Raw genomic sequence first — 27,172 nt, 5'->3', positions numbered from 1 at the left:
TAAAAAACAAGTTTGTTTGACCGGAAGAAGCGGCTCCTCCTGTAGAACCAGTGAAATCGACCAATGGGAAGCTCGGGAGCCGAGTGGGGTGATCTGACGTCACAACTCCGGGACTAGTGATTACATCATGTGTTTCTATCTTAGAACAGCGGCAGCAGCAGGGAAATAACCTTAACCTGGAGGGAAACATTGACATCCATGGAGGGATACAGGTGGCCAAACAGAATTAAAAATAAGCAAATTTTAATTATTTGCCAAATAAATCTATAATAAATACATAATCAATTTACTCAGTACAGTTATACATTTATTTTAGGGTTGTAAAGTAAGGCTTCTTGCAGTAAACAACACCCTTTAAATGATTAATAATGTAAACAATTTGCAATGGAAACTTGGTTTTCAGGTCAGCATCAGCTAAATTAACTTTAACACACACATAAACACAAAGAGGGAACCCCACAAAAGCATGATGGGGGAAATAGGTCAGTGACCCGGAGTAGCACTGCAAAGTTGTTGTCAGTACTATGGGAGTGATATTATCAGCCTGTCAGCAAGACTGGTATTGTTGGTTATGGCGTGTGTTCGTATAAGGGTACATGTCTAGTGGTGTGCTGGAGTGGTGGGTATACCCACATCTTTTTCCGGCCCCTTACAGTATACCCACATATCAACCAAAAAGCCATTGCAATAAATAGGAGAGTGTACCCACTTCCTCTTCTGTAATAGTGGTACACTGATTGTCTTAATCAATTGCTCCCTTAATTTTGGATACCTGCTAGTGATGCTCTACAGCACACCGAAGGAAGCAAACTCATTTAAAATTGTGTTAAAATTTGTTTACATTTTATGTGCTAATCTACTGGAGCAGAGTGTATGACGTGTCTATGAACCAGCATATGGGAGGGGGTGAGATGCTCATGTGACAATGAATGGCCAGTACAGAGCAAGATTGAGCCCGGGTTGCATCAGCATGTGCATGGAAAAAGAAGAAGAAGCAGGAGATTGTCACACAACCCTCAACTGTAAAATAACCACAAACAGTTGTGAGGTAGAGGTCACACATTGCTAGTGTTTTATTGGGCAGTAACATAACGTGCATTAGGTCAAACGAAAATCTGACCATTAGTAATGGCAGCAGACGGCACAGCCGAACAGACATGGGACACGCACCAACAGAAAACAAGCCTCTCTTCCATGTCCACTAAACAACAGCCAAATACTCTGCTTCATCGGTATTAAAAGACATTCAGTAACCTTTTTGAGATAAGATAAAAATCAGAGGAATACATGTTGCAGTCAGGACGTAAGCTCCATAAAAGCAGTTAACATAATACACTGTCGTAACATACAAACAGAAAATGACTCAAGTTCCCTTTTAAAGGATCTCCTGTTACATTTTTAGTAATCATCTTTGTTCAGCCTGCGTGGTGAAAGTTGATTGTAAATTTAATACTATTATTTCAGTTACCTGGCATCCATTTTAAACCGATATAACCATACAGCATTGAAAAAAAAGGTTAAAGCTCATTAATGTCCTCAACTAAAAAACATTTAAATAACTAACCGTAATGATTATGCAGACACAAATATATTTTTTTACCATTGCATTTATGTTAACAAATGTATAACAAATCATGAATATGTCCCTCTAGTAGAAGGCCTATACTGACAGGTAATTCAACAAGTACTGTTGATGCATTGGGATGCCTTGATTGACAAGGCTCTTGGTCTTTATTGGACGAAAAGAAAATCTTTCAAGTGCAGAGCGACGTTAAAACACACCAGAGGCTCAGCAAAGGAGGTGGAATGAAGACCGGATTGCTTTTGTTGCCTCAAAGTGCGATCTTAAGCACACCAAAGACAAACTCCAGTCAGAGCTACTTTGCTGAAATCAGTCAATCACAGAAATGCTTGGCAGCGGCTCCAACAGGAGCAGATGAATCACACCAGAATAAAAATACACCATGGACGAAAGTACGTCTTTAACTGCGCAAATCAAAGACAATTGTTTGCTGCGTGCTTCAGCCTCGACCACAAAAAGATAAATCATGAAGGGTGCCGACACGTTTTTTTTTTCCTTTTTTACAATGACTATAAAAATACAATCAGGGGATCAAACGATACACAAACCTCTCTACCTTCTGGATATTACTGGAGCTGATACATTTTTAGCCAGATACAGAAACTAAGATTCCTGTATTTTGAGGTATATAGATTACATAGTTTAGAGTAAGTGAAGATCTACCTATGTGAATACATCCATTACAACAGTGAATCATTGTAAGCTATACGTTTCGTCTGTTAGTTGATTATGGTGCCAGCGCTGAGTCATGCTGATAATAAAAATGCCATATTCTATCTTGCTGTAATCTGCATGTAATTTTTAATATTCCTAAAAGTTTTTTTGCACTCCTAACACTGACTGTCCATCGATCCACTTCTATGTGAACAAGCGCTGCAATTACACAGTTACAAAAGTTATGTGCAAAATGAAGTCAATCTAAAGATCATTTCCCGTCCCCTAGAAAAATAGTAACCATCTTGTAAACACAAAAAGGACAAAATACAGATTTGTTTTTGCTTCAAAGTGCACACACATTAACACAGCAGGGGAAGGAAAATGTTCATGATCCCTTAACATTTGTAGCACGTGATTATTGTCTGACAGGGATAATTCAGTGCTAGCTGGTCATTAAAGCCTTAATATTCTTTGGAATGACTGAAAGGGTTTGCAATTTTGCAAGAGCAGCTAATTTGTCGTAGCTTCTTCGAAATGATGGGAAATATTCCATGGGCACGTTCCTTCCCCTCAGCCATTTGAAATACATAACAGAATCCTAACTAGTGCTTTTTTAGACTTTTAATTCCCTTTGGTTAAAGGAATGCTGGCATACACTCATTAAAATTAGCTATGATTTAGCTATTAAATTCCTAGTCGGCAAAATTAGCCTGCTAACATGAGTTCACACTGCTTCAGGCAAGTTGTGCAATAAAACCTGTTGCCGTTCCACACATATCTCAGTATTAAGGGCATGACTAGAGCTCTAAAAAAAATTGGATGGCTCGACCATAACCACAGCGCTAGTACATAGTACAGAACAAACCATTAAAACAACAAATGCATAAATTAGCAATTAGCTGAATGTAGTAAAACAACACAATATAATCCTAGTTGCTTCCACACTGACACAATGCATGGACCTGCAGTGAAGTTCTTCCATTCATCTCGCAGTAATATACCACGTTTTTAAAACCCATCAGACACGTTGTCTTCCTTTGGTGGAGCCTTTAGAAATGAGATGCAGGGCTGCGAGTACTACATCCCACACTAACAGATTAATACATCCATATATAGTAGAACGCAACACAGGTGTGCGCCAGTAAACATGTTGGACCTCTGCATATTTAGAGCAACACTGTGCGAAGAGAATGACAAGGAGGTGGAGACCACTTGCTACACCACTGCCAGTCAGCGATGAAATGGGACTGGAAGGACCGTTTTGGGAGAAATCATTTAGGGCGAGGACCTTTAGATGCCCCTGGAGAGAGATGGAGGTTCTCTGAGAACAGTCTACAAGGCAAAGAGGGCATCCTCCGTCCGTTCGGCCTTCTTGTGGGAGCCACCGGGGGCGCGAGCAGGGTGAGCGGGGTTAGCTCCAGGGGGAGATGGCAGAGAGTCTGATGCCTTCGCTCGCTCCTCCAGGAACTTATCAAACTCTGAAAGAATATTGATGAAAAGGGTGAAAATTAACCAAACTCCACACACATTAGAGATAGCAGAACATATACAATTGTGTCAGAGTCTGTACCTTCACTGGTCACCCCTTCCTCGGAAGCATCCCCTTTCTATTAAGAAAAAAAAGCATAGATAATGCAGACATTTTGGCATCTTAAAGGGTATCGTCGGTATTTTTCAACCTGGGCACTATGTTCCCATGTTTTTGGGTCTAAGTGATTAATGGGAGCAACAGTTTTTGAAATTGGTGGAGCAAGGCATGTTCGCACCCTCCATGTGCATCCACTAAAAGTGATTGTTTTTGCCACTGACAGGCTCATATTATTCTTCTTAGTGTCTGACAACATTGTAGAAAGATAGACCTTTTACTTAAAAAGTGAAAACCTTTTTGTTTAACCTGAAACAGCCCCAAAATTGCCATCATCAAACCCACCAGACTCCATTTAAATAAACAACAATTTTAGCTTGTATCAAGCCAGTATATTTTTAAATTTAACTTGGTGAATTAAGGATTTTTTTTAACCAAACCAGAGCTGGTGATTGTTGGAACAGTGGGGAGACAAACCAAGACGGCTTTTGTGAGTTTTATTTTGTTTGTGTTGTCTTTGATTTAAGTGTGTTTTACAATGATAAAATTGCTGTTTATTTAAATGGAGTCTGGTGGGTTTGGTGATAGCAATCTGGGGCTGTTATGGTTGAACAAAAGGCATCTCACTCTTACAAAAAAGGTCTTAGATCTGTTGAGAGCCTTTCCATAATGTTGTCAGACATTCAGAGTGACAATGTGAACATGCCAGTGGCAAAAAAAAACACTTATAGTGGAGGTACATCGCAGGTGTAAATGCCCCAAGTAGTTACATTGCAACCTGTTTTACTGCTGCCAGCTGCAGCCCTCTCCCTCAATACTGGACCAGTTTTTAAAAATGTTCCCATAAGTCACTTAGACACAGAGATATTGGATAATAGGGTCCAGTTTGAAATATACCGAAGTTACCCTTTAATTAAGCTGTTCCTGTTTCATGGGAAAGAAAAAACCTTAGAGTACAGTCGGTAACACAACAGGCTGATACACAACAGTATCATTCAAGTGAAATGCCTGTAAAGTTCAGACAAACTCCATATCCATACAAAGTCGCTCATGAAGGACCCAACATTCATGCATCCTTCCGCACTTTCCGCTGGTGAAGACACTAAGGAACCTTCTTGAGCCTGACTCCACAGCCTCCACATGCACATGTTAAGAAGCTCATACCAACCATTTTAAAGTGACTATCGTTAGCACTGTGTTAGCATTTGTAAGTCAGACCTCAGGGTATAATATTATATGTCACTCAGTCACTGGTGGAAATTCATTAGACCACAGTGAATTAAAGGATGAAACATGAAAGGAAACTAAAGTCAGATGTGTCGTGTTATATGAGATGGATGGATGAAAAGTGCTACCAAAGAAAAACAAAACAAAATCGATGGAAGAGGAGAGAGAGAGAAAGAAAGAAGAGAAAAAGAGATATAAATCAAGGTAAAGAAGTCTCACCACGTCAGCACAGAGCCACTCCTCTATGTCATCCATGACAGAGGACTGCGATACGGGGATCTATGGAGCAAAGCCATGGACAAACCAAGGGGCAGCACCAAAGCCACACAACAGAAAGACACCCAACCCCGACAACAAAAATTGTAACACACAAACACACAAAAATAACAAGAATAGGAATCACCAAAGGCTTGAAGAGAAAGATGGTTAAAATAAAAACAAATCAAAATGAGGAAAATTTAGCTCAAACGACACACTCAACCCCTCTCAAGTAGTCTGTGCTCTTTTAGTTTTATCATGTCAACAATCTGCCACTCGGCTGTCTTCAATAAGAAGAGGAGTTCCCAGGTTGTGTATTGTTCTCATTAGTTCTGTGGTGCTGACATGGCTTAACAGCTGCCGACTAATGTCACACAGCAGTGTTAATTATTCCACATCATTAGTTAATTAGCAAATCGCTTGAATGTGATTAAGAGATTGATTGGATGGGAAAAGCTGAAAGCACAGGGACCGTCGAGAGGCAGGGCAATCCCACGGCATACACATACGGTGGGGCGCACACACGCTGCACACACGAGCGCTGCATGGCATGCAGTGACGGTGATGATGCGATGAAGCCACGTCAGGGTGGATGGCGTGTGTTTGCACTTAACGATCACAGTGAGTCAGGGCTGCTAGGAAAGTGTCGCATTATACGTCGCTGAAACAACAAACTGTAAATCCATCCATGAGGAGTTATTATGAGAAATTATTTGCATGTTTTTGTTTACAAAGGCATAAAAGGCATTGAGCTCACACACACATAGTACTTAAAAGTCTATCACATCCTTTCACTGATTGTGCAGTGACTCTAAAGTTCACATTTGACGTCAGCCTGATATCTAAGTAGAATAGAGAAAACAAAAACCTCTTCCTGAGACCCTGTTATAGACTCTGGTGGGGTTTCCTCGTGAGATCACAGTTAACGCAGTGAAGGAGCATTCCAAAATAAAAGGCCAAGGCAGTAGGGCGGTGAAAGTCATTCACGGGGGAAAAAACACGCATGCAGCTGTGTGAACAGTTGAGAAAATGTTGTAGGAAAGTGTTCAATGAGAAGTCTATTCCTCTCATGACTCACAGCAATTGATAAAAGTTCAAAGTGCAATCCTTTATAGTCACAGTCATGACATCAACTTAAACACTTAAGTGAAATATTACAACTATTGATTCATCTGTTAGTTGGTTGATCTATTTCTGATTAGGGTGAGTTATGTTAGGCTGCCGTTAGTGTATTATCTAAGATCCAAAGACAGTTAGAGGACAACTGACAAATACTCCCCACTACACAGCAATCCAACATCTGTTTGCTTATCTCTTATGATATATTATCAGTACTTTAACAATGTCCATCATTGTTGATTTAACCGCGCCGTGTAGCAGAAGTATCTGTACTTCCCTGCTGTTTTAGTGTGTGATAGTTAAAGAGATGAACTGAGCTGATGAAAGTTCTTAGTGACCCTTCAGGTTCATTAACTCATCCATAAAAGGGGCGGCATTAAGGTGGAAAGCATCAGTAATAGGTATAAAGTTTAGCTCCCATGTCAACAGAGTACAATAGAGGTAGGCAATATGGATTAAATCTTATTGGTAATTTTATATCACTGCAGCAATACATGCTGTTTTCTGAGAATTAAATTGATAAACAGGTTGTATTGATAAAATACAGACAGAATGTTTGTTTTCAGTTCATCATATAACCATTTAACCAGATAAATAAAAAGATCTTTGCAGAAATGGTATAGCAAAATCAACACCAATTCACAAAATATCTTAAGGCATAGTTCACATTTTTTAAGTGGGGTTGTATGAGGTTCTTATCCATAATCAGTGTGTTATCAACAGTAGTTGTCGGTCTGCGTGGCCCTAGTTTGGAGAAGCAGCCAGGAATACCTCCATGGAAGCAAAGCAATGAACTGCTGTTGATGGGGGCAGCAGCAAATGAATTTTAGCCACCTAAAACACACCTCCTTTTCTCTTCAAAGCCACTAGACTCCTTTGACAAAAACAGTAGTTGTACCTTGCAGATCACAGGAGCTGCTGCAGAGTGTGGATACCCAAACCGAGCCCGACGGGACCCGACGGGTTGGGCCGGGATTGGATAACAAATCAGAAATTTTGCTCGGGTTGTGCTATGGTCTATTCAAGTGCTCGAATTTGTTATTTACGTGACAATGCCTGAACGCAACACAGGCTCCGCTCCAATTGAGTGTCATGTGCGGCGTGTTTGACTGTGGGTAACAGTAGCGTTTTGATGGTCATTTACACACTGCCAATATACGATCATGGTAAACAGACAAGCTGATGACAATAACTATGTCAGGTAACACACTCCGTCAGGCTCGGGTCAGGTTCGGACTTAAAAATCTGAAAGGCTGTCGGGTTCGGGCCAGGCATGGTTATAACTGTCCCAGACTCGGTTGGGTTCGGTCAGGAAAATGCGGCCCAAGACGCGCTCTAAGCTGGTGGTGTACCACGATGGGTTGGTGTGATTGTGTCATAGTGTGACTTTGGTGTCTCAAAGGGTTAGCTCAGATTCACAAAAGTCACACAATAACATAAACAAACTAACAAACGAGGCAGTGGTAGATCAGCAGCTCCTGTGTTCTGCTCGGTAAAATTACTGTCTTGTACCTTGAAGAGAGCATAAATAACAACTTCAGTCCCCCATTAGAAAGGGCTGTCTGATGGCAAGGTAAAGCAGAGAAAATATTCTAAATAGCGTACACTTAAACTGATATTGATCTTTTTAGGGGAATAAAATCCGTTTTGCTGCTGACCCTGTCCACAGGAGTACATTGCTGAGCTTCCGTATTGGTATTCCTGCCTGCTTCTCCAAATACGGAACGTTCTGACCGCCATCTACTGTGGTTAACACACTGACTATGGATAAGGACCTCATACAACCCCAGTTAAAAAATCCAAACTATGCCTTTAATGTATTGTCACATTGCCCAAAACTACAGTACAACATGTACTTGACATGGAGGTGGATGTTCTTAAAGGGGAAAAACTTTGCTGGTATGGGACTGTTCAAGCAATCCAGGACAGAGCAGTGAGATGAGGCTGAAAATGAAAAGCAGCTCATGAGGATTATGGATGATGCCGCAGGAGGTTGAGAGCAGGGGGAGGAGTGATGGTGGACACGGGGGAAGGGGTAGGAGGACACACTGAGGATGGAGTCCTCACCATTCCTTGGGTAATAAGCCAGCTGTCTATGGGCAGCTCCTGATCTGCTGGGTTATCATCCCCTTTTACCCTCAGCTGAATCAACAACAGAACAACACCTTACACAAGAGAAGAAAGGTAGCAGGCCCCACCACAGCATAGCACACAGTGCAGAGAGAGAGACAGAGGAGAAGTCAAATATGCAAGAGGCGGCTGTCGTTTAAAAAGGGGGAGAAAAAGAGGACAGAACATAAGAAAACGGTGAAAGGTTCATTCCTTAAAGATGAAAATGAGGAAAATAAAAAGGGAAAAAATAAGACTTTGAACTCCTTCAAATAAAAGTACTGTACGAGTGATAGGGCACCTGAGGTAACTAAAAAGAGACGGCATGTGCGATCACCACTGTGTGTGTGTGCTTGTGTGTGTGTGTGTGTATGGCAGTTCAGATTTCAGAATAGTCTGTGTACATAGTGATAACCGTGCAAATATAGTGCAATGTGTGCTCGGACAGGAATTACAACTACAAAAATCAAAGTTTGATTTCTGTACGAACAGATGGGGTGGCATTTTATTTAAACACACAGAAAACTGGATCATCAAGAAAGTGCTGATATCAGGTTGGAAGAATGAGAAGAATGAATCCACGTTTTTTTAACTAAAGACAGAACTGATATTAAAATCATATTTCGAGTACTTACAGGTACACTTAACACACATTTGCCACGTTGCAACAGATTTATTTTAGCTATACTGTAATAGCAATACTCAGTACACAAAGCTACACCTTTTTGTTTGATCAAAGTTCAAGTATCACTGCACACAGGACAGATGTCACTGTAGAACATACAGTATCACAGACCATCACATGCGGGGAGTGACCGAGGGCTGAGGACAGACTGGTACAGCAAAGGCTCATCGGCCATGTAAATAACACAGCACCCACACTCCATGTATGGGTGAAAGCTGTATCAAACCACATGCATCAGTGTACTCACCCCTCCTGCGTTCTGTTGTCTCACATCCAAAGCCGAGGCCAGGCCGCCCAGAGCCTGAGGGTCCTCATACTTTACACTGTGAACCAAAACATAAAACATAGTTAAGATAATGAAAAATTCAAAAATGTCTCTTTCCACATGGACACAGCGGCCGTGACGTCACCAACTGGTTTGTGAAATCTCGTTCTGAAGCCTCAAGTTTGGCATTTGAGATCACCATCTTGGTTTCTTGGCGCCAGAAGAGATCAAAAATTTGGACGAGAGGGTGGAGATGTGGAGGAGCAAAGGGTAAAAGGTCTGACTCAGACTGTACTGATGCCTCATAGACAACCTGTCGCTCAAAAGCTGCTATGCCCCTTAAGTATGCAAAACTTTAAGCCTTAATAAAATATAAACGGGTGACTTCTGTAAAAATTCACCGCCCATACAGCTGTCATGAATGCTGAAGTTAGCTACAGAGACAAAAATCGTTTTTTGTACCAGGGTGTAAACATGTTTCTTCCTGCTGTAAATTTAGGTATTTAACATAGGGGTCTATGGGGGTTAAGTAACTTCTGGGAGCCAGCCTCAAGTGGCCATTTAAGGAACTGCATTTTTTGGCACTTCTGCATTGGCTTCGTCAGCCCCAGAGGTCGCCACTTGATATCACCGCTACCGCTAGCTCAACTAGGACCACTGACCTAGCTAACGTTACATCTAAGCCGAGGAGGACGCCATTAATGTTTGCTGTCACGAGCAAGAGCCTCTTGTCCATGAGTAAAAGCACGCTTCAAGTACACTACAGGTAAAACAGAAACAATTATGGTTTTATTATAATGTAATTTACTTCCACGAATGTCTGGGCAAATGTCAACATTATGTGAGATTCAAGAACAGCAGCATTGAGGTTTGATAAGTTTCCATTCTAATTTTGGCCATGTTGCCTCTATAATACAGCACACAAGCAGAAGACAGAAGGAGAAAAAATGAAACACAGGGATTTTGCCGTTAAGCGGAAAAGACCCCTGAGCTACCAGACACCCCAATACACCCTTTTGCAATTTTGCAACGTTCATCATGAACAGGAACAAATCCACATTACTGGAGAACAGGGCGAAACAACCAATTTCACCAGGAAAGTAGCTAAAAAGACAATAATGCAGCGTAGTGAGGAAGAGAAAAGCTCACTTATCGCATTATTCTCAACTAGGAAACTTGTGTCTCTTGCCCTTACTTTATCACTTTTACTCGCTCCAGCTAAATCTTCAATTTACAGCTGAAGGCAGCCGGTTCTTGGAAAACACCAGATTAACATCCATACCCTGGAGGTATTCAAAAGCCATTCCAGCAAATGCATGAAGGAATCAGTCACATAAAAAAAAAAAAAAGTAGTGAGGGCAGGTTAAGGGACAGTGGGCACATCGAAAAGTTTAAACTTCATCATGAAAAAAAGTGAACATCAGGGAACAAACAGTGTTAAAAGTGCCCGTGGGTGGATTTTATTTTAAATATTAAAAGTGGTTATGAAGAGCCATTTAATTAAAATAAAATTACACCCTGAATAATAACACGAGAGAGGATCCGAGCTGCCCCAGAAGCAAAATGAAATCTAGACCTACTTTTTGCGCTGGTCAGCCAGAGAGCTGGTCCTGGTCTGGGCAAACATGTCAAAGTCATCCTGGCTGGGGCCTGGAAGAGAGGACAGGGTACTGCTCACGCTGTCGGAAGCTACATCTGGAGAGAGGGCAAGAGGATGGTAGAAAAAAGTGGGGGACAGCGAGGAGGATGGAGAAAGCAGAGATGGAGGATTAAGAGGAAAGATTCAGGACAGAAGAGCAATATATCGAAGCTTTAACCAGAGTAGTTTAGCATGCAGAGACTTTCTAGAGACCAACAGGGGAGCTAGCAGCGGTAGGGAAGACTGTCCAGCAATGAGTTATGTTGCTGGGCTCATTTCCCATTAGCAACCAGATTATGAGCCTTTTTTACACTCTGCTGCTTCTCCAATGCCGGCTCTGCAGAGACTGGGGAGGAGGGATGCCCTTTTGTTCTTACCAATACTAGCTAGTGCAGATGATAGCGAGGCTGTAGTGGGGTTATGGGCTGGGGAGGCAGTGGCCCCGGCGGGGGAGTGGGCTGGAGGGCTGGAGGTGATCCTGGGAGTGACCACGGCAGGGGAGCCAGGGCCCAAGTCTATCAAGTTGTCCTCTGTTGCCTCATTCAACATCTGAAAAGGAGCAAAAAAGACATGGCCTTCAACACTAATGAATGGACGTAAACAGCGTAAATATGCAGTGCTTTTGAGGCTTTGCTTGACTTGATGAATGTAACCAAGTTCAGCAAGGAAACTGACATGAAGGAAGCTTATACATGTGCTGAAGAAATTGGATTACAGAGTGTTTTCCCTGAGTGTACAGAAGGAATACTTTATCTACTGAACTTTTACAGGATTGACTATTTACACATCTTGAGACAACACTGAGGGTCAGTAGTTGTGGACTGGAGGCTATGCACAGGCACAATACTGAGGGTTGAGTAAACAGTTGCACAAGACGATAGAGGAGTGGACCATGAAGCAAGATGAGCTGGTTAGCGAGGTGTGTTGAGTCTAGAGCCGGGGTTTTCAGTGTCATGAAGGTGGCTCTCTTTTAACCAGGCTAGCATTATACATTAATAGTTCACTACATTTGTAATCAGTATGTCGTTATATGCATATGAATTGCAGTATAATCCCTTTAAACCTGTGGTTCCCACTGGTGGGTCACGATCCAAAAGTTCATGGACCGTAAGTGACTCACAACAGTGTCAATTTTAGAGAAGTAATCACTCTTCATCATCATTTCTGATCCACTAGAAGTGTGTGGTGGTGTATTTTTCTGCAGAGACTCTGCCCTCTGCCTGTATTTTCTTGTTTCCTGTGCTCGGGACATTTATGGTCATGTACCCCCATAGCGCTCAGGTGAGGTCCGGACTTGATAAAAAGGTGGCGACCAGATGTCAGACTGTAAGCAGCAGGCATCCGAGACACACAGTGCTGAAAAAATGTGAACATAGTGAGGTGAAATGCCAAACGAGTGAATCTGGGGTTGGCTTTTACGTTTACTTTCTTTGGAGAGCATGTTTACAACGAATAACTGGCGATCCTACAAAGTCTACCTATAATAATATTGCTATATTCAAGATCTAAGATGGTATCTAGTCTTACATTGTGATATTGATATAATGCCCAGCCTTAGCAGTGGTAGAATGGGAGCAGGCACAGTACCTGAGGAAGAAATTCAAGGTTCACAAAGCAAGTTGATAACCACCTTCGTGTCACCCGTTATCACTGACTGATGTTTTAGGCTTTGTGGAGCCAGCTAAGGCAAGGAAAGCTTGGCTCCGTCGAACCTGCTTCATGGTTCACCCCTCAGATGTGTGAGACAGAAGGAGGAGGGACATATAGTATCTACTTTCACACAGTGGTACTGATGGGTCTAAGCATTAGCTCCATATAGCAGACGTGTTAACATTCATCACTCCGTTCATCCCGGCACGTTGGCTGGGACTGAACCTGATACTGGCATCATACTTGCCTCCATCAGCTGGCCACAACACAAACAGACAGAGCACACAGAAAGATCAACCCAATGCAAACACAAACAGCTATGTGGGATGTAGCGAGAGGTGCCCCAACCCTCTGGCAGATAACTGATACTGGCAAATGTACACTCTAAACAGCAGACTGGGACTTGTTCTGCTTTGCTCTTCCAGTTTTGATAAAGCTAAAAAGGCAATCCACTCACATTAAATATTAATGCTGCGATAGATTATGTATGCTATTATAAACAGTAATGATTAATTCAGATGCTAAAATGGTAAAACAAGTACAACAAATGGCGATGTGGACGGATTTGTCTGAAACACCCCTCATAGAATCCTTAATGTAAGACAAACTGCCACAGGCGATGCAAATGCAGATGTACTAAAATGTGAAAAGATGAGAATTTTTCTGAAAACATGCAGAAAGCAAACAGGAAACAAGCGATCTGAGAGAGAATTTTGGCTGTTTGATTTTTTTTTTTTTTGCTTTTTGAACGCAGGCTTTTTTGTTGATGGTACTCACCCCGTTGTTCTGAGCGGCTCTACCCGACCTGTACCTCTCGTACCTGTGAGCAGCGGGAAAAAAAAAACAAAAAACCTTTGAATGTTTTACTACAAGCTTTGTGAGGTTCAAATGCTTACACATCTTTCATCTTCAAAAACCTCATAAAAGAGACATTTTACCAGTTTGAAGCCGCAGAATATTTAAGAGGAACAAGTCTTCATACAAGCTCTGTAACTTTGAACTCACAAAAAATGTGTTCTATCTGTGTTGAGCATGCTTTCTCAAAAATTTGAATTTTCATCTGCAAGCTTGGGTATAATGCTACCTGGAAGCTCCTCTTTAAAATTATGGATTGAGATACAGTTTGGCAAAACAACAAAATTCTAACGAGCACCAGATATTTATCCATTAAACATTTTGGACCAAGTCTTGATCTTATGCACTGGGCTGGCAAAAAAACATCAACAACATTGGTGGAAATACAATAGTTCCTACATGAAACTGCTCACAACAAGGTCTGTGGATTATCTTGAGTAACCGAGCCATTATTTCTAGAAAGAGACATTGTGGTTGAGTTTTTCAAAAGTATTTTTTTGGCGCTTTGAGCACCAGAAGCCGAATGCCATCTGGCTCCATTAAATTCAAGAGAAAGCAGACCTCTCTCCAGCTGCTTCCTCCAACGCTGGGGGGATCTTAAGGTGAACTCTCCCTTAACAGATTACCAAAAATCATTTCACTGTACCCTAACAGAAACCTGCCATGTGAGCCCTCACTGAGCCATAAAAATACACTCTGATTGATGGTTTGATTAATCGTACCTCTCATATCGGAGGAAAATATTGTTGAGGTCGTCATTGACATGTAGCAGCTCCTCGGTCACTTCTTCGTTGGAGACGCGTGAAATCAGCTCGACCACTCTCTGCTGCATGGCCCTGCATGTTCTGTTCAGCTCCTTGACAGATATGCACATCAACAAATAGATCAATAGATTCACTGATAAATATGATAAGCGAGTGGGCTAGAGAAGGATGGACAGACAACATGAACTGAACTGTGTGGACAGAATTCATTTTGACAGAGTGGGATGACAGCATCGTCTAAATCTGTGACAATTAACTGTATACTAAATATAATGTACATGTATTTTCTTTGAGCAGGCATTCAGTATTGACTGTATCAGAAATATCTGCTCTACTGTGTGAAAATTTTATGACTGTTCCTTTAGCAGCTGGGACAACAAGAATGAAAGAGTCAGAAAAAGTACCACATAACCATTACAAGTGGCACAGGCATCTTAGCACCAGGCCAGATCCTTGCAGCTGACACAAATACCTGAGTGGATTTGGCCTGGGGAGATTAAACTCTGCATGAGTTTCTATACTACTGGTTAATTGCCAATTCCAGGAATTTTACCTCAGTGAACTGGCTCTTGTTAAGCTGTGGGCAAGTTTGCCTCTGAAAACTAACAACACTACTCCCCCCGGTGGCCGCAAATTATTACAACACTTCACAGATGACACCATGCTGGAAAGCGTTTTGCTTTCTGAATTAACATCTTTTACAGTGAGAGGGAACTCATAGAGTAAATTATTTTGCAGGAGCCTATATTCACGGTTTCTTTGAGAATAGAGATGCTGCTATTATGATCACAAAGAATTTGATTGGTCAATCATATTTTTCCGTAAGCATAAGTCAGCTGAAATGTCAATATTTTTTCCTCTCATAAGGGGTGTGCAAGCATTCATAAGAACCCACAACATCAGTTTTTAAAAAAGTCCCTTGCAAATTCTGCGTAAGAAAATCTGAAAAAAAAAAAAAAAAAAAAAAAGAAAAGAAAATCTGATGTGAAATTACTTTTAACCTGTAGGTTTGACTATGCAAGACTAGTTTCACATAGCAACTAGAATTTTGAGTAACACTTAGGAAGCGTTTAACCGTCTGAAATAGGCGGCCAATGACAGACTTTATACCCACAATCTACATCCTGTGAGCCAGACTATGTTTTAAGCTATTTTCAAACACATCACCTTAAAATCAACACTAAACGTTAAAACACATAAAGTCAGATTTATTCCTGTTGTTGTTAACTCAATGAAATACTTAAAGTCATGTCAGGCAGAACATAAAAGATCATGTGTGATGTTGTATGTGCTTGGTGAAAGTAGACCTCATTACATATTCATGCGCCTCTAACCTGAAGCAGTTCCAGGTCAGAGGCATCTTCCTGTCCAGGGACCATCTCTGTTAGCATCTCCGACATGACTTTGGTGTTTCCTCTCACTACGTCCAGCTCACTGCGCAGCCGGGCAATCTGAAAGCACAGAAGGTCAAAGATCATGCAGACACATTCACGGCTTATTCGGTATCAGCAGCGCTGCAGATGTTTTCTCGAAGGCGAGCCATTGAGTTAGTCATGATATCCAACTTTAAACTTGTAATCTGCTTTAATCTTCACACTTCAGTTTAATGGCTAAATTCTGGGTAAATCTGCTTTATCGGGCTGTGTGAATAAATGAAGTTTGACTTTACAAGCAACAAGTGCAGAAGAAATTGTAACTGGTCAAAGATTGCTGTGCTGTCACCTGTTCAGGGGTCGCTGTGATGGGGCTGGGCATGTTGGAGGCCGGTGCGGCAGGGGCAGGCGTCGGAGCTGGTTTAGGAGTCCCAACGGCAGGTGAAGAAGGGGCTAGGTACTTGATCATAGCTGGGTCCACCTCTGGTGTACCCTGGAAGGAAGGAAAAAACACCACTTGGGATATTGCTGTGTGAATAAACATGTGTTTGTGCTGTATGTGTATTTATTCTCCTCTCACCCTCTGTGGTGTGTGGATGGGAGACAAGGCATCCAGGTCTGCCATTGGGAACTCAATGCCTTTCCTCTTCAGCTCCTCATAAATGTGGACCACACCAGTTAGATCAGGGCTGCTCCTGAAGGCATCAGCCCAGGCCTGCCATCACACACACACACACACACACACACACACACACACACATTGTGACGTTAACTAAAGATAAAAACTAAATAGTCACCATATATTACAGGATCAGTACAAAGAGGTTTTTCATCCCTCTCTGTGTGCAAATCCTCATAAAAAAAGAAAAATGAATGATCAAGGAACACTCTCTAATGTGGTTAATAGACCGAGCAGAGGACAGAAAGACTGTGTCTAAAAGAGGAGTCTCCTTCAACAAATCCCTATAAATAATCAGAGGACAGAGGAACGAGAGACGGAGAACACCACCTGTCGGCCGAGGTGACCTCAAGTAACAGGACAGCACCACAGGCTGTAGTTTATGGTGCAACACCTGGGAAGTGGAACATGCGGCGCCCACCTGGCTTCCAAAAGACCACCACTGACCTACTTAATGCCATTTAAAAAGCTGAATTCTACCATCCCACGGAGCCGGAAAACTGCCATTTAAAGGTGTACTGTGCTGGATGTATAGACTCAAACAAAAGAAATCCCTCTCAATCATCTTATGGCCCACTAGAAGTTTGTGGCACTGTATCTATCAGCAGAGACTCGGCCCTGTGTCTGTATTTGCTTTCTTACTTTGTTGTGGTCCAGATGTTCCTGGGCTCAGTGCACTATGCACAGATGGAGGTCGGGACTTTCTAAAAAGGTAGCTATCAGGTGCAAGACTATAGGCAGCACGCATAGAGGAGGAAGCTGCTAAAATCACGGACACAGTGCCCAAAAACAAAGCAAATATAGCGTGGTGAAACACCAAGAGGACAAAGCTGGGGTTGGCTTTTATTTTCACTTTCATTACTGATACAATTTACAAACAGTAGCCAACATGTCCTGCATAGTGTACCTTTTAAACTAAAAGAAATAAATACACAAAGAGCCCCAATACCTGTATGAGCGACAGCACTTTGTCTTGTACGATGGTCGGAGGATTGTTTTTGGGAGAGATGATTTTGACCAACACGCCGTCGATGAAATCTCTGTTGGCTACCTGGATATGAAACCTGTGACCGCAGTTTTTCACACAAGTCTCCAATACCTGCGGGGAGAGGGAGACAATTAAACAGAGGCAGAAGCCTGGCGAATTAAAAACGGGAGAGCTGGAAGGTTTATGAGAGGCAGCTGAGAAAAGGACGACTTCTCAGTCAAGATGATTTCATCGCACAGAGGGGCTTTTAACTAGCGGAGCTATCAAAGATGTGGGTGGATGTGAACGCAGCTCGAGAGGCATGGCTGCTAAAAACAAAATGAAAGATGAGCAGTATCAGACAATAAGTGCTGACAGTGGCCAGGAGGAGAGGAGAGACATAGAGGAATAAAATGACCAAGAAACAATACAAGGTCTGGAGAGGTCAGGTTTTATGCAGGGTGTGATCTTTAAATGTGACCCGCACACACAAAACCACAAAAATTGTCATCTAATTCCTACTGATGTTTCTGGTGAATCTGATGTGAGTTTTACAATTAAAAAAAAAACAGCTAAAAGTTCTCACTGTTAGCGCCAGCATCACTTCTCTGTAGTTCTTGTTGCCACAGAGTCTCTTCTTCAGTGCCCGCATGGCATCTTTTGGCCTAGAGGGAAACAGCAGAGAAGACACAGCTGGATAAAGCACCCCAGCTGAGAATAGGCATAACATCTTTGACTTTGTTGGAATAAATGATTTTCTGTGCCACAATAACAGATGCCAGTCAGTCTGTCGGCGTAGCTGTTTGCCTAAGACAGAGAAGTGCCGTCACACCATCTGTTTCTCTCTTTTCTCTCCGAGTGACTATCTGTTTTCTCCCAAGGCAAGATCAAAGCCGTCCATGCGTGAAGACTTCAGGTCGGCTCTCTGCTTCAAACTGCCCGTCTCCTCGCTGCAGATGAGACGTAATAAGCTTTTATGAACTCCTTCATGAGCTACGGTACATTTATTGAGTCAGGGAGGTGAAATAGATAGAAATGGATGGAGATGGCGCAAAAAGTCTGATATATAGAGCTTCCTCACACAGCACTCTGCTACTGATTCAGTGTTACAGTTTCCTTTGTTGTTTTTTTTTTGGGTGGTGCATCTGTTGTGTTATATCTTGTTTCAGCACCCAGTCGCATGTGTTAAAACAACATATGTTCGCAGAAAAAGTAATTTTCAGTTGCAGAATTTCTCGAGTCTTAAACTGCGGAGCTTGCCAGACATTGTCTAACTCGCTGAAACATCTTGAAGACAAGAAGTTCTGTGTTCTGTGAAGCTGAACTCCCTCTCTGTGTGTGTCTTTGAGTGTGACAGAGAAGGGCCCCATGTTGCACGCCAAGACAATGAGTGTGTGTAGGCATGAAGAATGTGAAAAGCTGGGAAAAAAGAGAAAAGGGAAAGAGCTGAGGGAAATATGGGAAAAGACAGACTCCAATATTCTTCCTGAAAAGAAAACTCTCTGCATAACGGAGATATTGGCTGGGATCCCTTGACGATTACATTTATTCAGACAGTTTTGTAGCCTAAGTACAAAACTGTCTGATTAATATGCCTAACTGTAGGTGAACTAAAAACTTTTTTCTCCAGGATACATAAACACAAGTGAAGTCGACGTTGATGTGGAAAAAAGTTATAAAGGGGCAAAATTAAAAAACTATTCTTTTGTACATTAACATTTTAGATGATGACATACTGCAATGCAAAACGTGATCTGGAGCTGTTATGGTCTGACGAATTCTGGGGAAGTCAGATAAAGATTTTTGTTTCAAGTATTTTGAGCACTGACATACTGATGGGAACACTAAAAAAAATGAAAATCAGCTCTTTTTTGTTTTTTTGACTTGCTGCAGACTCTACACAGAGTGGTGTAGGAATGAGTCCTAAGACCCTGATATCGGGGTGTGTTCCAAACCACATACTTTGTCATTTTACTTTCAGTATGTACTGCAGCTGTCCTTAAAAAGTACATACCGTTGCATGCAGTATGCACACAATCAGGACATACTATTTCCTCATTCCTCATAACGTTACATCCTGAACTTTCACCCTGTTGTTCATATATCCGTTACCATGGAGATAAAACAAAACGCTTTTCACCAAGCTCAATGCCGACAGCTCTGACGTTGTTATTTTGCAATCACTAATAACTGCATTCATTGCAGATTCTAACATGATGGTGATCATTTTATTCTATTAAACAATTAATATTCCTGTTATTACTAATCAACGGGTCATCAACCTCCTGAATGCGCTGTCATCCATCATTGCGACTTCTGACAGTCGATGTAACGCTTTCACTGTGCAGAGGATTGTGGGTCACACCAGCCAGAAAAGCATGCTGGCTTACATACTGCAAAATCCAACCACATGTAGTTCAACATCTGGTATTTTTGGCATAGTACATTTCATATACTATGTATTAGGACATACTAAATCTTTTTCTGGCATACCATACAGTATGGTAGTATGGGGATTGGAATGCACAGTAGATCTTTTTCACGGCAGACATTTTGACATGTCATTGTAGAAAAAGCACAGGTGTATTCAATGACACTAATGATAGCTGCATTCCACTTGGCGCAGGACCTGGTATTGTGCATGCTGGCTAACTGGAACAGCTCACAGGGACACTTAATGGAAGAGAGCCATCATTTATGTTATCAGTTTCACCTATACTTGTCCTATGATGACAAGGCAAAATGCCTGCTGTGAAAAAGGTTCTGGTTCCCTTGTTACAAATTCAATGGGTTCCTTAAAATTGAGTTTTTGTTAGATGCCCAAAAAAAGGTCTGTGGTTAACACAAGCTTAAGAGACTTTTACGTTTTGTCAGTACGTACCCCACTTGTAAATCTTGAAGCCTTGTGTCTTAAAAAGGATGGTTGCTAACAAGTGGCTAAATGAGACCAAAGAATGCCATCGTGGCAAACACAGCTTTACAGCCTTGTCGTGGCGGCGACATTGAGTCATGCAACCATAGTTTGTTTATAGCCCAAGACCTTTTACTTCTGATGACTGCAGTTACATTTCAAATATAATAAAAGTGTGGAGATTATCTTGCTGATGAAATGTGTGAGTATCATAAATGTTTGTTGGCTACAGAGCTTATTTTCTGCAATAATCCAAAATCCAATGGTAAATTCCCATAGGCTTTTTGACAAAGGAACCAGGGCGATGCTTACTTTGACATCAACCCTGCTGCACACTATTGTGTCTTATAAACACAGTTTTATTTTGTTTTTTTAAGAGTATTTTTTGGCGGGTGTTCACCTTTGTTGACAGTACAGCTGAGGTCAGACAGGAAAGGTTTGTTGCTGCAAAGGACCAAGCCTACATGGGGCACACACTCTACCAGGTGAGCTAGAGGTCACCCTATCAACACAGTGTTAATGCAGGAGACTGACATAAGACTTGAATTCATTCATTCACTCAGTCAGTGCCACCTACAGAAAACAAAAGGCCGTCTGTACTGTGGTGTCTGCTGGTGAAATGCAGTGGTCAGTGTATTAACTGCTTGAGTCACTCAGTCAGCCAGTGTGACTAAACAATGAAAGATCCATTAAGTTGTGGCACTGACCAATTTCAGTCAGTCTTTTCCTACAGAACGCTGATAAAGACAATTAAAACCCAAGAACGATTAACCACTAGAAGGTGTAGCAGCTCACCCCTCGTCTGTCTCATTTATGATGTCACAGATCTCCATGTTGAGGGTCCAGTCCTCATTCTGCAGGCCTCCATCTGTGGCCCTCTCTGGAGGAAATCACAAAAAGTTAAACAAATTATTTATGTTAATGTAATGGGGGGTTTTTTTATCAGTTAACAGTAATATGTGCTGATGTTTTTTTTACATAAACCCAACATTGTTTACAATACAATATAATGTCAGTTAAAATGCAGTCAGTGAAGAAATATACGACTGTTTTTATCTGAGTAACAGTGATTTAACTCTTGGCTACTCAACTACCCAAACCTGAGGGTGGCTGACACTGAAGTATATTTTGGTTTTGACACCTGATCCACTGTTTGCACCCCGCCAGCTGCCTCACTAGTGAACATGATGCTGCATTTTCATCAGGCTCTGTGGTTGTCGCCTTTGCTAAACTCGATGCACACTTATTAAAGCGACCCGTGGTTTATATAACAGGGAAAGTAAAACTGTTGTGTAAGCAAGTCAGCGTGTGGTGACAGACTTCAGAGATCTGTTTCTCTCTAATGTCCCTTTTTATTCAGCCAAATAAAATCTAATTTTCCTGTGGATAAAATGGAAAATAAATCATAAGTTATAACCATACTCACTCAGCTGAATAGACTGTGCATGTCTACAGTTTATAGCTCCTGAAAACTTGTCTTCAAATCTTATGTCTTTCTGAGTAAGATTATAAAGCGTGAAGGTTTCAACATTAATGTTTTTTTATTTCACTTGCCGCATTGCTTGGGTGAGGTCTGGGCTTTATCTAAAGGTAGCGACCAAGGACAAGACTGTAAGCAGCAGGCACCCGTGAGACAAGGTGCTGAAAAACGGAAATATAGTTAGATAAAATGCTTAACCAGCTGGCGAGCATGTTTACAAGCAGTAACTGACAACTGTACACTTTTAAAATCTTAAATGAAACATCCAAAACTGTTCAATTCTGGCAGGTCATACTGTATTCAAGACTTCATCATCATAGTATAAAGGTGTTTGAGAGAGAACATGGTTTCAGGGCTTTCAATGTCTGGCTTGAATGTATTTTGTTCTGGTTTTGTCAAGAATAACTTGACTAAATGACTAAAACAAGTCCGTCCAAGCAAGATCCATTACTCCCGTAAATTAAAACTAATCTGTCAGAAGGTCAGAAGGGTGGGGATGAAAACTTGGGTCTAGGATCAGGAGACGGATAAGACTTAATACAGTTTTTCATGCAACTGTTACCTCAAAAGTCTCGCAATAAACCCTTGTAAAATATCATCCACCACCTGTTGCTCTGATGCCTCCAACTCTTATGAATTAGCTAAATGAATAAAACAGACAGCTGGAAAGAGGGAAGCAAGTATCTCGGAGGAAAGTGAAAGTGATTGTGGGTGTTACATGGCTATATACTCAGTCATATCTGCTATAACAGCTGAAAAGCAGAAGCCAGAGGGGTCTGCTTTCCAACTCCACCCTACCATTTAATAGCATTTTGGCTACAGCCGGGAAATAATGTGATCCAGACTGTGAGAAGCTACAGTGATGAAGTGGCATCGCAGTCATCACTGCGTTCCTCGCTCTGTCTCCTCCTTCCTCTCCCGTCCCCCGAATCCATCCATCATGTCAGTGAAAGCTGATATCTTTCAGGATCGCAGTCATCTGGGGTGAATTTCACAGTGCAACAGAAAAAGGTTTTCTACTGAAGTGAGCTGTGACCGACTTCCTGTGACTGACACTCAATAGATTCTCATTAGACGATTCTTGGGCTTGGACAGGAGGAGCTTCTCTCCCTGAAGCCCAGAGGCCCTGAGCAGGCTGTCATGCCCAGGCCAAGAGCCTCTCACTGGGCCGTGTTGCCTTCCTTTTGGGAGGCTCAACATTGGACAAGCCTGACAGCCATGACTTATTCATGCTCTACCTCCCCTCTCTAATCAACTTGTCACAGACTGGGCAAGCACCAAGAGACAGGCTTCTCTTTTTTTTTGGCAAACTCTGAGTCCCACCTACAAACACACTTATCTAATCTACAAAGATAACAAGAGTTGAAAGGAATTTCAACACGAGCACCATTAAATAACTCTGCTGTGTCTCGGAGTTAGGCTGCACATAAAGCACACACTGCACATAAATTTGGAGGCATTAACCAGCTACTGCCACTTGGATATCCCATGTAATCTCCTCAAGTGGATTGTCAGGTCAAAACAGGGCTGAGCACGGGTGGCGGAGGAGGAAAGAAAAGAGGAAAAAAATCTGATCTCTCTTTGTGAAATGAGCTGGAACGACACTGAGCAATTGGAGCCTTGCTAATGAAGTTAAATGCCCGCTGAGTGCATTCATTCATGGTGTTGTGTCAATCCCCCCAGTCCTGGGAATCGACACACCAGTGAAGCCAGTCGATCACATGGCTTTAATGGTGGCAGGCTGTGCCATCCGCTGCCAACAAAGCCACAAATCTCTGTCCCTCGCTGGCCCCATCTCTCCACGTTTTGTCCTTTTAAGACTTCTTTTCTCTGCACATTTGCCACGTGTCCTTGTCCTTTGCCTTTTATGTATTTTGCTCACTTCTTCCTCTTCGTACCTCAACAGTAGCAGAAGTTTGACACCAGCTAATAGCCAAATGTCACAGGCCTAAGTAATGAATATGGTTGCAAAGTCTGGTTCTGTGCGGAGCTCTTTAGCATAGAAATTCTTAAATTTAGGAATTTATTTTGAGTGGATAAAAGAGTTTAAGGTTGTCGCAATACTAGAATTTTAAACTTTGATACAATCCTCCAATGAATAAAACACTTTCAATAACTCGATTACAGGACAAAAAGAAAAGTCAGTCCTTGGCACGCATAATACAGTGATTTTTTCCTATTTTTTTAATTCATTTATTTTATTAATAGCCTGCACATAGTGCCAGTAAAGACAAAAAAATCACTGAACGAGCACCTCCAGTCATGCTGTGGGTTTGTTTCAACCACAGGATGAGGACAGGTTAATTTTCTTCCCCACTGTTTCATATGTGCAGTCTTGGTTTCTTTACTAATAGCTGCGATACTATCGATGCTACTATTAAATGTATACTTGACAGGGATCATACAATTTTAAACACTTGATATTCCGAAATGTGCAAAATTAGTCTAATAGATGATTAGGTCATGTTTTGTAGGATAATGTTCAACGTACATAACGCACCGCACAAAGTATAAAATGTGATTGGCAATATTTTTGCCAAGTCTTTAAGCCTATAGACTATGACGCTCAATTTTGACAGTTTTATGAGTGATTTCTTACTTTGAGAGTTTAAACTTCTGTTTAAACATCAGGGAAATTAGTCACTGACATCCTTAGTGGTATCAGAAAAGTGTTAAAGTTGATACTTAAACACTTTCAACACAACCTTACCTGAGTTGTGTTGAATGACGACATGGCAAACTGGCCGTCAGGCAATTACTGTAAAGCTCTACCGATTCCTATACAAAAAGTGCTTCATTAAAACGAGAAGTTCCCTTTAATGCACTTCTCCATCCATTCATTGCTGGTGCACTGTAACTTCTTTTGTTTCAATCAGTCAAAATCTGTGAATGCACCCCTGCATTATGAGTACCACTCACTAACTGACCAGGCTATGTTGCTTTAGCTCGCTGTGCAAATAGCCACTCATCAATAGGTTTACCTTTAAGAACAAAAGGTATAGCGATGAAGGTAACTGGGTCTTGAGTATGAAACTACACCATGAGAAACTGAAAAGAAAATTCATTCAACACCTCTAACCTCTCCACCATCTTCTCAGTCACTTAGGAAATGAAAAACCTCGATAAAGTTCTTCACAGTGCATCCCTCCTCAGCTCCTCTGTCGACCTCTCTCTCATTGTTTCAGGTAAGTTGATCCTTTGCCCCACTGCTGGGGTGTACAGTACCACCTTAACAGCCAAACAGACAGCTGGCTGCACAACTCAGCTCAGTGCTGCAACTCAACCGGAGAGATCAGGCTGGAGATACAGCCACCTCTGCAAAGTGGGGAAATGCAAGATGTGCTGCATACAGCCCACTGCATGACCTAGAAGGACCTCTGTAGAGGAAAATGCTCAAGACGATGCTCACAGTTGGTAGCTGAGGGCCATCTTGGATGATGTGGCACACAGCAGCTGACCAGTGGGTGGTGGGCAACGACAATTCAAAGGCCCTCTAACTCCTATAGACATCTTTCCACCAAACTGTTTCTAGCATATCTAGTTTCTATCTCCTGAAATTGAGGAACAGATTAGGAAAAAGCATGAGGAAGTCTGAGATCTACACAGACAGGCCCTGATTTATGAAAGAGCAGCACTCACAGGAATAAATATGTAATCAACAAATGCTTCTGTGACAGCTGCTGTATTCACAACACAAATCAGCATTGTGGCAAATTAATGTTTGGTCCACATCTGTTTTGCGGGGAATAAACTACACGTTAATAAAACAGGAAGTGCTGCTTAAAATCTTTAGGTCTGTTTACACATCTGCATACACATAGGCTTTCAAAATCTGTTTAAAAGTGTCTACAAATAAAGAGAGTAAATGCTATTAGAGCCTAGTCAAGGTAACATAACCAAAGATGGTGGTCTCTCTGTAAAAAGGGAAAGAACAGTTAGGATGTTGTTGTTACAGTGGCGTTGGGTGGGGGATATTTAGTCAATCCAGAGTGGATACTTCCTCATTACTAAGCCTGACTAGATGATGGAAATATAAAAGTACATTGCTGCACCCTTTCTGTAGATCTCACAGGAAAGCTACTCTCAATACTGGTGTCACTGTCTCATGATAAAAGCACAGCAAAGCCTTGGTTACAGCTGTTCTGGGTCATAGGTTGTTTATCTCTGAGCAGTTTTTCAAACATGCAAGATGCAAAGAGAGATGCAACCACACCAAAGGGATGTGGTAGGCCACATGTCTCTTTTGATCACTGCAAGAAAAATAAGCACCACAACACAGTCTTCAGATTTAAAACTAAAACCAACCAGACTGACCAGGCAGTGAGATCAACTATTGTTCAGGACAGAGAGACATATTTAACTTCACTTAAAGCCATGTATGTCGCTACACTGCCCATGCCACTGCCTCTCATTTAATTCCCTTCAACACTGCCTAACGTTACACACATGCTGAGTTATTCACCGTAAAGCACTTGTGATTACAGCGGACTAAGTTAGGTAGGTTAGCTGGCTAACATTAGCTCATTCCAAGTAGATGACGTTTGCTGCGATGATGCTTGCTAGCTCGCTATTTTCGTACCGTAAACCCTTGTAGTAAAACGTCTAATGTTTGCCCACGCTCAAATTATGTGTGGTGGAATAAGTACTACATGTGTAACGTATAATTCCAAGGCTAACGTACCTATACATTGGCCCACGGGAGTGCTGTACGGATTTCCAAGTAAGAACTCCATTTTGACAACAAACAATCCGCTCGGGAATGACAGAGGCTGAGGCCCAGAGGCGGTGCTACTAAGTCCCGCCCACATAGGAATGCTATTGGTCAAAAAAACAGAAGCTGTAATATGAATGGCTGGATTCAATGTCGGTCATATTTAGAAACTGAAGCTATGTTCAACAACCATGCACAGCCATCGGAGAAGTTGATGTTACCAAGAATAAATGTTCCAGTAAATACATCAGCGATCACATATAAGCTGGAACTCTGCCACAGTAGGATTAAATTAATTGACGGAAAGCTTGAGTAATTAAAATGGGGGAAAAATTTCGACTTAATGATAAAATTAAGGAGGTTTACCTCGAATTCTTGCATCAAATATATCCAGGAAAAAATACATTGGAGAGATTTGGACTTGGTATTGAATATTCTGAATTCTGAATATACTTTCTGTGCATTAGAAAAAGAAACAATCGGCCATTTGTCTGATCACTATATGTATACCACGATATTTTTGGGTGGATGTTCAACTTTATATAAGAATTACTGGGCAAGCAATTCAGTTACAAGAGACTGACTTTTTCATGTGGTTCTGAAAGTTATGAGGTGGATTTTTTTAACTGTAAATGTGTGTATGTAGAATTAAATAG

The 27,172-nt window shown here is 41.6% G+C and overlaps 1 protein-coding gene across 7 annotated transcripts; it reads right to left on the bottom strand.

The window, feature by feature from the left end:
* Positions 1-1,049: 1,049 nt before the first annotated feature.
* LOC125880140 (TOM1-like protein 2) lies at positions 1,050-26,585 on the bottom strand. Of its 7 annotated transcripts, XM_049562439.1 has the most exons (16): positions 26,487-26,585; positions 21,121-21,205; positions 18,001-18,079; positions 17,397-17,546; positions 16,349-16,483; positions 16,118-16,261; positions 15,730-15,846; positions 14,354-14,487; positions 13,554-13,596; positions 11,504-11,675; positions 11,068-11,182; positions 9,470-9,545; positions 8,496-8,570; positions 5,271-5,330; positions 3,810-3,846; positions 1,050-3,717 (listed from the first exon to the last, which is right to left on the bottom strand). In XM_049562439.1, the coding sequence occupies exons 1-16, from the start codon at positions 26,536-26,538 to the stop codon at positions 3,572-3,574; spliced, it is 1,620 nt and encodes a 539-aa protein (XP_049418396.1). In that variant the 5' UTR covers positions 26,539-26,585; the 3' UTR covers positions 1,050-3,571. The 7 variants fall into 7 exon arrangements, 4 of the variants coding, with proteins under 4 accessions (XP_049418396.1, XP_049418397.1, XP_049418398.1 ...); XM_049562440.1 differs by lacking the exon at positions 8,496-8,570; XR_007448014.1 differs by having other exon boundaries at positions 3,606-3,717; positions 3,810-5,330.
* Positions 26,586-27,172: the final 587 nt, after the last annotated feature.

The sequence above is a fragment of the Epinephelus fuscoguttatus genome, linkage group LG19 (genome assembly GCF_011397635.1).
Source record: "Epinephelus fuscoguttatus linkage group LG19, E.fuscoguttatus.final_Chr_v1".
In the NCBI taxonomy this organism is placed as follows: Eukaryota; Metazoa; Chordata; class Actinopteri; order Perciformes; family Serranidae; genus Epinephelus; species Epinephelus fuscoguttatus.
The sequence above is the reverse complement of the archived record's forward strand: the minus strand, read 5'-3'. Positions and strand labels throughout refer to the sequence as shown.

Coding starts and splice junctions, on each gene's coding strand:
- LOC125880140 (XM_049562439.1), bottom strand. CDS start 26,538: ATGGAGTTCTTACTTGGAAATCCGTACAGCACTCCCGTGGGCCAATGT. Junction 21,206..26,486: donor TCCCGTGGGCCAATGTATAG/GTACGTTAGCCT, acceptor GATTTCCTCCAG/AGAGGGCCACAGATGGAGGC. Junction 15,847..16,117: donor TCACAGCGACCCCTGAACAG/GTGACAGCACAG, acceptor CTGTGCTTTCAG/ATTGCCCGGCTGCGCAGTGA.